Consider the following 14485-nt stretch of genomic DNA (forward strand, 5'->3'; position numbering starts at 1 on the left):
TTAATGCCACTTCTCTGTATTCTTAAGTATGGTTAAAATAGACAATTTTATATTCTCTGTGTTAACTATAGTTAAATAACTAACATCTTTATTATAGTATTGTTAGCTCAGAAGACATTGCTTTATTTTCTAATTTTCTGAGCAAATGTTCATAAATAATCACTTTGTGATGACATTGTTCACAAATTTTGTGTGTGTGTGTGTGTGTGTGTGTGTGTGTGTTGTAAACATGGGGTCTCCATATGTTGCTGAGGCTTCCATCAAATTCTTGGCCTTACGTGATGCTTTCTCCTTGGTCACTCAAAGTGCTGAGATTACAGGTGTGAACCCAAGCACCTGGCCAGAAGAAACAGTATATAAGACATTTCATAGGGGACTTCTTCAAAACGTATATTTCATCGCAGCCACCTCCAAAGCCAATCTCCTCAGCCATGTTTCTGTACCCAAGTGCACTTCTCCCTGTTTGATGTCACATCCCTTCAGCATGAAGTCACACGGACACATAGGAGAACAAGGCAAGGAGTCAACCCAACTTTATGAGTGGAAATCACTGCAAAGATCTGTCATTAATAGGGTTTAGGTGTTGCAGCACTTCTCCACTAGCAAACACCCTCTGATTTCTCTTCCTGGATTGTTTTCTCAGGGGTTTCCTAATATTTAATGCTAAAGCTGAGATTAGAAGCTTTTTGTCCCAAGTCTAGTTGAATGCTATTTCACTCAAAATGTATTGTCTTAAGGAGTCTGATAATAAATATTGAATAATGCCTGTTACTACTACCAACAGTCCCTTTAGATCTCCTGTTATCGTGCTAAATATCATGACTTAGGGAAAGTGTTTGAAAGGGGGTTTAGACAATATTGATCCTGTTTTCAATATCCTAATACAAGTCAAGCACCCACAAAAGTCAAGAAAATTGTAAGGAAAACATGACTTAATGATCATTAGCCATTCTGGTCACTGTTGAGTGAAGATTAACAAAAAGTCTTAAAAACAAGTAGCTGAAACATTGAGAACGCTCGTGAATTCTGGGCTGAGATGTAAAATGGTACAACTACTTTGGAAAACAGTTTGGCAGAGTATTAAACACTTACTGTAAGACCAGCAACTGCACTCCTAGGTATTTGCCCAAAAGCAATAAAGAAATATTTATGCAAAGCCTTGTATAATAACATTCATGGTAGCCTTATCCATAACAGCCCAAAGTGGAAACAACCCACATGTCCAACAGCAGGTGATGGGATACATTTGAAATAACTACACAGTTAAATAGTACTCAAAAGTGAAGAGTAACACATCATGAGGACACAGGGCGACATGAATGAGCCTAGGAAACAATTATGCTTCATGAAAGTCACCAGCCACAAAAGAACACCTGCTATATTCTATTTACGCGAAATTCTTAAAAAGAAAGTGAAATCTATACTAACAATAAGCTGACCAAGGATGGTCTGTTCTGTGAGGTGGAAAGCAAGTTGATTCCTGAAGAGCAGGACGAAACTTTTTGGAGTTATAGAAGTATTCTGTGTATTGATTTTGGAGGTGTTTACAAGAATGTACTTGTTCAACAGTATATTTAAAATCAGTGTATTTGATTGGAAACATTTTTTTCAATAAAATTGGTTAACAGTGAATAGTTAGTAATTGCAAATCCAATTAAGTAACATTGCTTCACATCTTTTATTCTTGCAGTGTCCTTGAAGCTACATGAGCCAAAATTTATTTCTGGGAGATAATCTCAGCCTGACACTAAAGAACTGTGTATCTTCTGGCAAGAGCTCACTTTTCTAGGTGTTTTTTGATTTTTCCAAGAATTTAAATGTATTTCATAGGTTAAATCAAAATGGTAGGCTTTTAATACACATTTCTTATTTATATCAACTAAAAGTCTAAGTAATAAAAAGTTATTAAAAATTGGGAAATATTTAAATGCAAAGAAATATTTTTTAAGTTAGGGAAAGAGATCCAACATAACTTATAGTTCATATAAACTTTTCAGAAATTAAAATTACCTATCAAGACTTCTTATCATAAAAACTGTAACACTTTTTACAATGTGTGTTCACTAAATGTGTAGATACACAGATGGATTCCATTTTAATTTTTTTCTTATGATTTTTGTGTCTATGTTTATAAGAGATCCTAGCCTTTAATATCCTTTTTTTGTTATGTCCTTATTAATTTTTGGACTGGAGGACATTATGACCTCCTATAATAATTGAGAGTATTTTTTTATTCCCTTGAAAGTTTGTGTAATTTTGATAAGTACCATGTCACTAACCACCAAATAAAATTTGGAGTTTTTTTTTTCTGGGTAACTTGTTCTTACAGATTTCTTGTTACTTTTGAGGTAAGAAGTAGGCAGGATTTCACTCTGGACCAGATGTGAGGCTGGCCAAAACAGGAATAGGATTCTGAAAACACATCTCCGTAAGACATACCCACCAGTGCCATGACAGTTTACCATTGCCATAGCAAAATCCAGAAGTCACAGCACCTTGCCATGGCAAAACCTGGAAATTGCTGCCCTGCCATGGCAACACCCAGAAGTTGGGGCAACACAACCCATTTTTGCACAATTTCTGGATAACCCACCCCTTAATTATCACATGATTAAAAGTGCTTATAAATGTGACTGTAAAACTGCCCCTGGCTGTTAGTCTTAGCCCTCTGCCTATGAATTATGCCTGCTCCACCGGAGTAGTCACAGAGCTGTAACACTGCTGCTGCCTCAATAAAGCTGTTTTATTCAATCACCGGCTTACTCTAACGTTCTTTCCTGAGCAAAGCCAAGAACTTGCCTTGCATCAAGATTGAGACAGCCAGTCAACTCTAGAGATGGTGAGAGGCAGCGTTTGATGTGGCATTGAGACAGCAGAAACAGCAGAGAAGCAAGACAACAAGAGACAGCAAGAGATGGGATTTTGTGAGAAGATGGACATAGCGGTTAGCAATGAGCAGGACAGCTATTGGAGAAGTGGCAAGACAGCGATCAGTGAGAGAGGGCCAGACGGTGATCAGTGCTACAGCGATCAAAGCTACAGAGTTGCTAACATTGCAGAGCTGTTAACACTAGCCGAAGGCTGTTTTAAGAGCCATCATCTTTCCTGACAGGCGGTGGAGCCCTGGGGATGCGCAAGTGGCCACAGAGCCACTGCTTCATGCAGGCCAGCCGCTCTGTGCTCCAGTTCCCCCGCGGGAGCGCAATCCACCCAAGCTGGGGAGCCTGGAGAGATTTTCACACAGGCCACACGTTAGAGACTGCTTGGCACCATTTTGGCTCCTGCACACCTGTAAGTGTGTGCCCACCTGCCCTATATCAGATGATCCAGGGCATAAGAGCTTTGGCTAGATAGTCCATTTGAAGTCCTCCATAGCACACCTGACTACATCCTCCTTGCTCTTTCTCTTAGTCATTTCTCCTCTAATGCCATTTTATTTATCCATCAGCCATTTTATCTTATTTTCTGCCCTGATATATGTGTTTGCTTTGCAGTTTTGGCTTTGGTTCCCTGCTGATTATGTTTGTGCAATTGTTTAAGGCAGGACACTTGGATGTAAGAATTCTCTTGTTCTGTTGGCCATAAGAAGCCAGAGTCACATTGTTCTGTGGCCCCAACCAGGCCTTTGGGGCTCACTGTTGGCCACCCAACTGAGGCTCCAGGATTTTCTGCATTCGTCAGCCCCTGGATACTCCAGGGTTTTCTGGCATTTGGTGTGGGGACACTGATAGGCTGATACTCGGGTACTCTGGGTTTTCAGCATTAGGTATTTTTGGCCACTCCCTGGATGCTCCAGGGTTTTCAGCATTGACATTCCTCCTAGGATTGTGGATTGGAGACTTACCTTATGAGAATCTTGGTTTGCCTTTTCTTGTTTTCTGCCCTAAAGTTATCATTTTTCCATAATGGCATTTTGTTTTTTTGTTGTCTCTTTATTTATGTTTTTTCTTCTACACTTTACTAAATGAAAATACTGCTTTAAGGCCTGGCACAGTGGCTCACACCTGTAATCCCAGCACTTTGGGAGGCTGAGGTGGGCAGATCATTTGGGGTCAGGAGTCCAAGACCAGCCTGGCCAACATGGTGAAACCATGTCTCTACTAAAAATGCAAAAAAAAAGGGCCATAAGTGGTGGTGCACACCTGTAATCCCAGCTACTTGGGAGGCTGAGTCACAAGAATCGCTTGAACCCACGAGGTGAAGATTGCACCATTTTTGTCAAGTTAGTTGCCAAAAAGTTACTCATTTAGCCTCTCTTTATTTTTTTACTCTAATAGGCTGTGTAATGACTTTCTCCTTTCCATTTACAATATTATGTTTTGTGTCCTTTTTCTTTCCCTCTTCCTATACACCCTTCATCAAGTAGTCACAAGTTTCAATTCAATTATTTCTTGGTGGTAGTATGGCTCATGAGAACTGCAGATTCTTCTGGGTTTAAGGCCATTCACCATTTTTATATGTAATACTGTGGAATGTATTGTGACATAATCCTCTGCTTCACAAACTGATCACTGTCAAACATCATCTCCCAAGCAATACAGAATTTTTCTGTTCCTCAATGGTATAATTCACATAGGAGTAGAAATCTCAAGTTTAAATTGTGGATTTGCACCTTACCACTTGCTGTATTCAAGGTGAATAATATTAATACATCAGTAGGGCCAGGCACAGTGGCTCATGTTTGTAATCCCAGAACTTAGGGAGATCGAGGCGGGCAGATCACCAGAGGTCAGGAGTTCGAGACCAGCCTGACCAACACGGCAAAACTCCGTCTCTACTAAAAATATAAAATTTAGCCGGGTGTGATGGCACATACCTCTAATCCCAGATACTTGGGAGGCTGAGGCAGGAGAATCGCTTGAACCTGGGAAACGGAGTGAGCCAAGATCATGCAACTGCTCTCCAGCCTGGGTGACAGAGCAAGACTCCATCTCAACAACAACAACAAAAAAATCAATAGCTTTGAATTTTTTTTTTTTTTTTTTTTTGAGACAGAGTCTCGCTCTGTGGCCCAGGCTGGAGTGCAGTGGCGCGATCTCGCTCAGTGCAAGCTCCACCTCCCGGGTTCATGCCATTCTCCTGTCTAAGCCTCCCAAGTAGCTGGGACTACAGGCATCCGCCAGCACGCCCAGCTAATTTTTTGTATTTTTAGTACAGACAGGGTTTCACCGTGTTAGCCGGGATGGTCTCGATAGCTTTTAATTTTAAACATCTATTTGACAAGAAATTTACAATTCCTTCTCTCTAAAATAATGTAATGATTCTCTCAGGAGTGAGCCTGTTTTGATGCCTCTCTCCCCAACATGATAGAAGTGTGTCACAAATCTTTGAAAAATTCAATTTCCCTGTGGCAACAACAACTACCTGGGACTGAAAACTTCTTCCCTCGCTCTAGTCCTTTCTTCTACACCCACTTCCACCTAATCTGTGACTCATACAATACTTGTCAGGAAAGATTCTGGAAAAAGCAAAAAAGGCTTCCTTAGAGGTATCAGAGGTTCCTGTACCAGCATCTGTCCATCTCTAGAGGGGGTTGTGAGTATGAGGAAGAGCAGAGTTTGTCAATCTTCTACTTGCTTTCACTGCCACTGTATTTCCTAACAACAGCAACCACAGCAACAGCCATAACATCACAGGACAAACCTCTACTACTTCCAAGGCTTTTATCTCAGTAAATCTGCTCTACCTCTATCTCAGGCAGCTAGAAGGTTTGATACTCATACAAATAGTACTGTAGCTTTCTGTTCATAATTGGAAAAGTAGACAAGACTCAGTGTAATGCAGGCATTCCTTATGCCAGTTAGCACTCAGTTTTTGGATCATCATTGCACACATATATCCATCATATGTCTAATATATATGTAAAAATCCATGAAGCAAGAGTCATAATAGCTAGTGTTTGATATTGTATTGTATTTTCCTCTTATACCATCTTCTCCTTTTCGTCATTAAAAAAAATCTGTTCAAGTCAGTCTAAATTAATTATTGGATGATAAGTAGATAAAATCCTTTATTTCATAACACATTGACCCAATGAATATGTTTCTTTGCAAGACAGAGTCCTCATTTCCAAGATAACAAGCCTGACAAAATTATACTGGAGCAAGTCCACAAGTAATGATGGTAGCTTTTCCTTATTGTCAGTCCTGGGGCAAGAATAAGACAAAAGATAACAAGGTAGAATAAAGATTATGTAAGAAAGAAGGACAGCAACAGGACATGGGAAACTTTCATCGGGTAACATTTTGATAATGGATGATGAGAAGTAATGCGTTAGGGATGGGCGGGAATGATTGAAGGTCTGAGTACTTTAGCACAGATTAAGACCAAATCATTAGGATTTTAAAAGTTGTGTACAGTTCCTGAAGAAAAAGCCCTAGAATTTAATTTGACTGTTGATAAAACAGTCTTGGATTAGATTGAAGACTCTTTTCTGTGCTAAGTAAGTATATTTATGATAATGATGATGACTGTAGTGCTGAATATTTAATCAATAAAAACAAAAATAATTGCCGCATACATAATGCCCTGAATACTATTATAAATGTTTTATCTTATTTTATTTAAACTGTCTACAGCACTGTAAGGCAGGTACCACTATTATCACAGTTACACAGCCATGGAAACTGAGACACACGGAAGTTAAGCTACTTGATCAATTCCAAGCCATTGGCAAGCCATGGAGCATCTATGTCAGGGCCGGCCAGGACATGTGACTGTAAACAGAAGTTTTTAACTTTTTAACTCAAAGAGGGTATGTGTCTGGGTTAATGGAAAGCTTCAGGACCCTCAGAAAACATTACTAACAAGCAAATGAAAGGTGTATCTGGAAGATTATGTTCTAACAGACTCTTCCTTTTCATTGATCCAATAATGCACTCAGGGAGATGGCCGGGCATATTGAGGACAGGAAGAGAGAAATGAAAACACAGCTTTTTAAGTTGTTCTTAAAAAGAACAACACAGGCTTGTGCCAAACATCATCTGGGTGGATTTAGGTGATTGAGGAGAAGAAAGACACAGGAGTGAAATTCTGTAATCACAAGGGAGGAGTTCTACACTCAGGCTGAGCCAACAGACTTTTCTGACCTGACAACGAGGGCGGCACAGGATGCTCAGTGCAGAGAGGAAGAAGCAGGTGGTCTCTGCAGCTGGAAGCTCAGCTCCCACCCCAGCTGCTTTGCATGTCCCTCCCAGCTGCCCTACCTTCCAGAGCCCATATCAATGCCTGGGTCAGAGCTCTGGGGAGGAACTGCTCAGTTACGACCCAGAGGGAACCATGGAAGCCCCAGCACAGCTTCTCTTCCTCCTGCTACTCTGGCTCCCAGGTGAGGGGAATATGAGGTGGTTTTGCACATTAGTGAAAACTCCTGCCACCTCTGCTCATCAAGAAATATAATTAAAATTCAAAGTAGATCAACAATTTTGGCTCTACTCAAAGACAGTTGGTTTGATCTTGATTACATGAGTGCATTTCTGTTTTATTTCCAATTTCAGATACCACCGGAGAAATTGTGTTGACGCAATCTCCAGCCACCCTGTCTTTGTCTCCAGGGGAAAGAGCCACCATCTCCTGCAGGGCCAGTCAGAGTGTTAGCAACTACTTAGCCTGGTACCAGCAGAAACCTGGGCAGTCGCCCAGGCTCCTCATCTATGATGCATCCAACAGGGCCACTGGCATCCCAGCCAGGTTCAGTGGCAGTGGGTCTGGGACAGACTTCACTCTCACCATCAGCAGCCTAGAGCCTGAAGATTTTGCAGTTTACTACTGTCAGCAGTATAATAACCAGACTCCCACAGTGATTCAACATGAAACAAAAACCTCAACAAGACCATCAGTGTTTACTAGATTATTATACCAGCTGCTTCCTTTACAGACAGCTAGTGTGGTGGCCACTCAGTTTTAGCATCTCTGCTCTATTTGGCCATTTTGGAGTTCAAGATGTCAAATCCAAAATTACTTATGTTAGTCCATTGCATCATACCATTTCAGTGTGGCTATTATGTTCAACTAAATGCATTTTAGAAGGCATCTCTGTTTATGGCATCACAAAGAGTTTAATAAATCTTCTGTGCAAAAATAAACAACAAACACACATTTAAATATAAAGCTGAAATATCAAAACTATTTCAGCACTCTGAAAATTGGCAAAGCATAAAATAATTAAGGTTGCATATTCTTTATAGAAAAAAAAAGCACCAGTGCTTTGAGTAAGGACAGAAAAGGTCTGTAGCCTTTTGCCTGTGACAGCACCCATCTACCCCCAGCTCAATCAGCATGAATTACAGAACTGGAGTTTTACCAATATGAGCATAGCAAATAAAACTGGCAGCTTGCTGCCAAAGGGGGTGGACTTGAGTAAAGCCAAGGAGTGGAAAAAAAAATTCTTCAGTGTTTCCAGCTAAATATGCAGAACTCCGTAGGAAATGAACAGAAAAATCCCACAGCTTTACAAGTCCAAGATGATGCCCTGTTTGAGGCAAGTAGTACATCTGCTGATAGTAAATAGCAGATTCCTGGATAAGATAGACCCATATTGCTGAAATAATCTCTGCACACATTCCTAGTGACCTAGAAGCTATAGATATGAGTGATGGGAACCAGGAGTTTCCGGTGCAAAGTAAAACCAGAGGGAGGTAAGAACTAGCTGCATTTTGCATGCAGTTTGCTTTTTAAACTACACACAGATGCGTTGACAGAAGATAGATTTATAACCTCCAGATATTTGAGCAAAACATCTCAAATCACTGGTGACCACTTTGCTATGCAGATACATGTGCAGTTACTATAAATTCAAACTAAATATTAATATTAAGAATAAAAGGAAGCAGAGATATCAGTGGTCAAACACCATGTGAGATAGATTTTTCAATATCATGCAATGAACATGCATTTAATGCATCTAATCCACTTAACATTATAGCTCAGCCTGTCCTATCCTAAATGTGCTGAAAACACTTACATTAGCTTACACCTGGGCAACATTATCTTACACAAAGCTTATCTTCCAATAAAGTGTTGAATACCTCATGTAATTTATTGAATACTATATCGAAAGAGAAAATAGAATAGTTGTATAAATACTAGAATTTCTATTTCTACTTGAATGCATATCACATTCATACCATCTGAAAGTCAAAAAGTTATAACTCCAAGCATCATAAGTCAGGTACTATCAGTAAGTTCACCCAAGTAACTAAGAAGAAAATTAAAAAATGATCAGAAAAACGAAACAAATTCCAGGCCTGACATGGTGGCTCAAGTCTGTAATCCCAGTACTTTGGGAGGCTGATGCAGAAGGATCACTGGACGCCAGGAGTTCGAGACCAGGCTGGGTGGGCAAAATATGTTACAAATTTTTTTTTTAAAAAAATAGCAGAGAGTAATGGCATGCACCTATAGTCCCAGATACTCAGGAAGATGAAGCTGGAGAACCACTGGACCCCAAGAGGTTGAGGCTGCAGCAAGCTATGATCACACCACCATACTCCAGCCTGGGTGAAAGAGTAAGGCCCTATTTCTAAAAAAATTAAAATTAAAATTAAAAAGTCCATAATCTAAAGAGAGGTACTATGAAATATTATCAAAAATGTACAATTTTCAGTTTAACAGCTCCTGGGAAAAAACCGAGAAGAATGACCAATATTAAAGGAACAAAAATAAAGCAACTACAATAATGACAACAGAAAATAGTCAATGAAAGCTGATTCTAACATGCCGTAATTATCGGATTTAGTAAAGACTACAAAGATTTTCAAATAATTATTTTTAAAACTATGATCATTGACATAAAAAACAAAATGTTAAGAAGATTCGGCAAGTAGGGCCTCAAGAAAAGACATGGAAAATATAAAAAATGACCAAATTGGAACTCTAGAAATGAAAAGTAAAATAACCCAATTTAAATATGTATTAGCTAGGTCTAATAGCAATTTGAGATGGCAGAATAATCAGTTAACTTGAAAATAGAGGAATAGAACTTATTGAGTCTGAATAAAATGTTTAAAAAAAAGGAAGAAGACGTCAGAGATGTATAGCTCAGAGTGAAGGATACCAACAAAAGTATAATGAGAGTCACAAAGGAGGAGAGACAGAGAAAGTGGCTGAAAAAATGCTATATCCAGCAAAACAATCATTTAAACATAAAAGCAAGGTAGAAATGTTCCTTCATACACAAAGACTAATTCATTAATAGTGTATCTGCCTTGTGGAAAATTCAAGAGAAAATCCTTCAGAATAACGGGGAATGACAGCAGACAGCAATTCAAATTGACAAGAAGGAATCAAGCCCTCAAAAAATGAAAGAAATTAGAAAGAAACTACAAAAAATGTTTACTTTACCTGATATAAAGATTAGGTCCAGGAATAAAACAATTATAATATATATCAGAATATCATTTACATTGATTGTGTTTTGAGCAGCAGTTTTTGACTGGGAAGGTGCACAATGAAAGCAGCGAGAGAACTGGAAACCTTCCGTATTTTGATGTGGATCATGACATGAAGTGATCTGGATCTTGACATTCATTTGCACCGTTAAGATTTGAACCCTTTGCACTGTGTGTTTTACCTTACATAAAATAAAATAAAACAAACCTAGGCTCTTTTAAATAAACCTGAACCAAGAAATAAGAATCACCAAATATTTATGAAAGCTCAACCTTATTAAAGAGAAGTGTAAACCATGCCTGAGAAAGTCCTAACGAACTAGAAATCAGGTAGAGGAAACAGCAGGAAACATCTAAATATGTCCCTTCTGCCACTCAGGAAACACAGATTTTACCTCTCTTGATTTCCTTAAAAACATAAAATATATTTATGTCATTTTGCTCACAAGAGAGGTCCCCACCTTCTCCTTGGCTCTTTCCATCCCACTGCACCCACCAGGGGATTTGCATACTGTCCCCTAGGGAGGACTTTCCTTGTGAGTCTGAGATAAAAGCTCAGCTCTATCCTTGCCTTGACTGATCAGGACTCCTCAGTTCACCTTCCCACAGTGAGGCTCCCTGCTTAGCTCCTGGGGCTGCTAATGCTTTGGGTCCCTGGTAACGGCGGAAGGGAAATGAGGGAGGATGATGGGGTAGGAGGGTGAACTCTGTGGACCCCGCCACCTCCCATGTGTGTCCTGTCCTCGTGTTAGATGTGTCTTGTCCTCCAGGATGGAGCATGTGATGTCTAGATCTGTGACAGTGAGGAAGATTTCAGAAGGAGCAAAGAGGGGGATGGGGTAGGTGACTTCTAGAGGCCCATTTTGCCTTGCAAATATTGGTTCTTTTTAAACCTGTATGTTTTGGGAGGATTAATCAAAATCACACACACAAAAATAATTTAGAAAACATAAATAACAGACAGAAAATGATTAAAATGACTCACAATGTTTGTACATAACCTTGCGCTTCTCTTATTATTTCATGGTCCAATGGAAATGCTGTGATGACCCAGCCTCCACTCTCCCTACCTGTCACCCCTGGGGAGCCAGCCTCCATCTCCTTCAGGTCTAGTCACAGCCCCCTTCACAGTAATGGACACATCTATTTCAATTGGTACCTACAGAAGCCAGGTCAGCCTCTATGGCTCCCAATCTATTTGGTTTCCAGTCGGGACCCTGGAGTCCCAGACAGGTTCAGTGGCAGTGGGTCGGGGACAGATTTCATGTTTAAAATCAGCAGGGTGGAGGTTGAGGATGTTGGGGTTTATTGCTGCCAGCAAAGTATACATCATCCTCCCACAATGGTACAGTCCTGAACACAAACCTCCCTGCTTGCTGTGGCCCAGCTGCCCAGATGTGTTGTTTGTGTGGAGAGCAGGCACTGTGGATTCTCTTAGATGCCTAAAGAGGAAGATGTTCGAGAACTCAGATGACTCGCTGCAACTGAGGGCTCATGACCATAAATTTCTCGGCTACACCTCACGCACCACATTTTAAGGTCCCGTCAGCTGCAGCAGCCTTTGTATGACAGAGTCTGCAGAATGGAGGAGGTCTTCATGCCCTCTGAGCAATGAGACACAAGAGAAGAGAAAGCTCAATGAGAGCTCATTCTAATCCTCTCTTCCTTCCCTATATTCATTCATCAACTAAATTCATTCTGCATAACAGACACCTAATTGAGACTGATTACTGGCAACACAAAATTAATACATTCTTTTGATTTGGTTTAGCAGTTACCAGAGTACGTGCATATTAATAAGATTTGGTGGTATTAAATCAGCTTCCCTCCCTTCCTCCACCTCCCCCCTCCACTTTTTGTAAGGCAGACCCTTGACCAGAACAGCAGCAGGCACTGTATTTTATCCTACTTTTTTCAGGAAGAACCCAAATAAAACTCTTCACAGTCTAGATTTTTAAATTACTAGATATGTTGTGGCAAATGTATGCAAAAATAAAGACCTAGTTGCTAAAGTCTTTGCACAGTCTCACTCACAGCATATTGAAGTACAAAAGTAGTTTTCTGAACTCCAAAGCTGGGTTTCAACAACAAGGACAAAGTTTGAAAGAATAAAGGAACATATGTATGTTATTTAAACAGAATTTGGATGAATGCAAGATAATATATAAGCTAACTTTTTACCCCGTGAAAAAATAACAATGTGAAGACTTTGAGCAGAGGGCAACAAGTGAGAGACTGGTGGGTTGTGTTTGAGATATGAACCCAGATGGAAGTCCTCACGTATTTCCTGGGAAGAATCACAGAGTTGAGAAGCCCCTGCCTGGCTTTCAAGGCAGGAACAATCTCAACAGAGTCATGTTATCAAATGGAAATGGCACATTCTTGATCAGTCTTAGTCAGGACCCCACAGGATCTGTGGCTCCATGAACAAATGGAGAGGTTGTTGAAGGGACCAAATGACTTGTAGGTGATAATTTGGATCTTCATTTACCCATGTGGAGCCCAAGATTCAGAGATTTCCATACGACAGGAGTCACTGATGGCTGAGCAAAACACAAATTGACAGGTCCACTAGGTGTGGCCACCATTCAGCCAGTGGATGGCCACTTTTTTAACTGAAACTTAGCATGGGATTTCAATCCAGTGGGTCAAACTACATTCAGTGGTAATGGCCATGCAGGCTGTTCCAACATCTTATCATGCCACATTTCCACTAAATCATGGGCCATTGCCAACAGCTTCAACATCTGTTCAGGAAAATGGCTACTGAGAGACTGGACTTTTAAAGAAACCCTGGTGTGGAGGAAAGGACTATGGCCACAGCTTTCCACCTGCAGGAAAAAGAGATATGATGCTCAATTGCATGCTGGGACTACGAAGGTCACCCTTGAGAGGAACTTATGTCATATTTTTGGATACCCCAAGACACTTCACACTGACCAAGGAGCATCTTTCACTGCCCAAGCAACATGACAATAGGCACACTCTCATGGAACACGATGAACTTTCCACACACCCTGCATCCACAGGCCAATGAATCTAGTGAATGCTAGAACAGTGGAATCACACAGCAACATCTAGAAAGGACATCTAGAAAGTCTGCTAATGGGATGGTACCCAATCTGACCAGAGCAATATGGGCATTAAATATCGCACTCCAGAACAAGGGAAATAATGAATGTTAAGGAACATAATGCTGAGTGGAAGTGAAGGTAGTCCAGGCAGACACTTTAATAGTCTGGACCTGTGAAAGCCATTTCAGTGTTCCTAACCATTCTTTCTCTTTTTTTCCTTTAGAATGCATGCCCTGGGGTGGTTTTCAATTCAGGCCATCATCGTACCCCAGACAGGCCCCCTAACTCTAATATGGGGATTATGTTTCCTCTAAATGCCTCTTTTCTACAAGATCCCACAGGATGGATAACAAGACTAAGAAATATCACGGAGCTAGGGGCCCTTTTCTGGTGTCAGGGACATCTTATCCTTCCTTTAGTGTTGGTGATATTATGAAATATGTCAAGTTTTTACAGGGCATAACCTCCCTTCCTGGAGTGGACAATCAGGACTGAAATGTCTGGGTCAAGCGACAAAGGCAATGGATTGTTCACAGAGCAAGGACAGCCAGACCGCATTCCTACACCAATACAGCCTAACCCTTGTAGATGGGTAGGAGATACCTGAGACCCTGGGATGGGTGAGAGATGTTGCACTAACCTGTCACACTGCATTTTGGCAAGAATGAGGCAGCAAAGGCCTAGAAGCATAACATCTTTGTTAGCTTCTTGCAAGTCACCAAGTGTAATCTTTCAAAATACTGAATCTGCCATTCTTGACCTCGTTCTGTCACTAACTAGAGGTTTCCTTTCATTTTACCAAAGGTAAACAACACCAATATTCCTGATACCATTGTGTACATCAACAGGACCCAAGCACTGGCCTACCAACTGAAGATGTGACACCTACCACATGGGAGAAAATTGGAGGCGCCCCGTTTAACTAAATTGACTCTGTGGCAAATGTCATGACCACAACTAAAAAAAACATTGGTGGACTGATATTTTGATGCACCATACTTCTTTGACTGCGTAGATGAGAAA

At 40.5% G+C, this 14485-nt stretch overlaps 1 gene segment (V, D, J or C); it reads left to right on the forward strand.

Moving 5' to 3' along the window:
- Positions 1–7240: 7240 nt before the first annotated feature.
- Positions 7241–8011, forward strand: LOC100939642 (immunoglobulin kappa variable 3-11-like). The segment is given in 2 exon segments: positions 7241–7327; positions 7497–8011. Coding segments are annotated over 2 exon segments (459 nt in total).
- Positions 8012–14485: the final 6474 nt, after the last annotated feature.

This window comes from Pongo abelii, chromosome 12, assembly GCF_028885655.2.
Source record: "Pongo abelii isolate AG06213 chromosome 12, NHGRI_mPonAbe1-v2.0_pri, whole genome shotgun sequence".
NCBI classification, from domain to species: Eukaryota; Metazoa; Chordata; class Mammalia; order Primates; family Hominidae; genus Pongo; species Pongo abelii.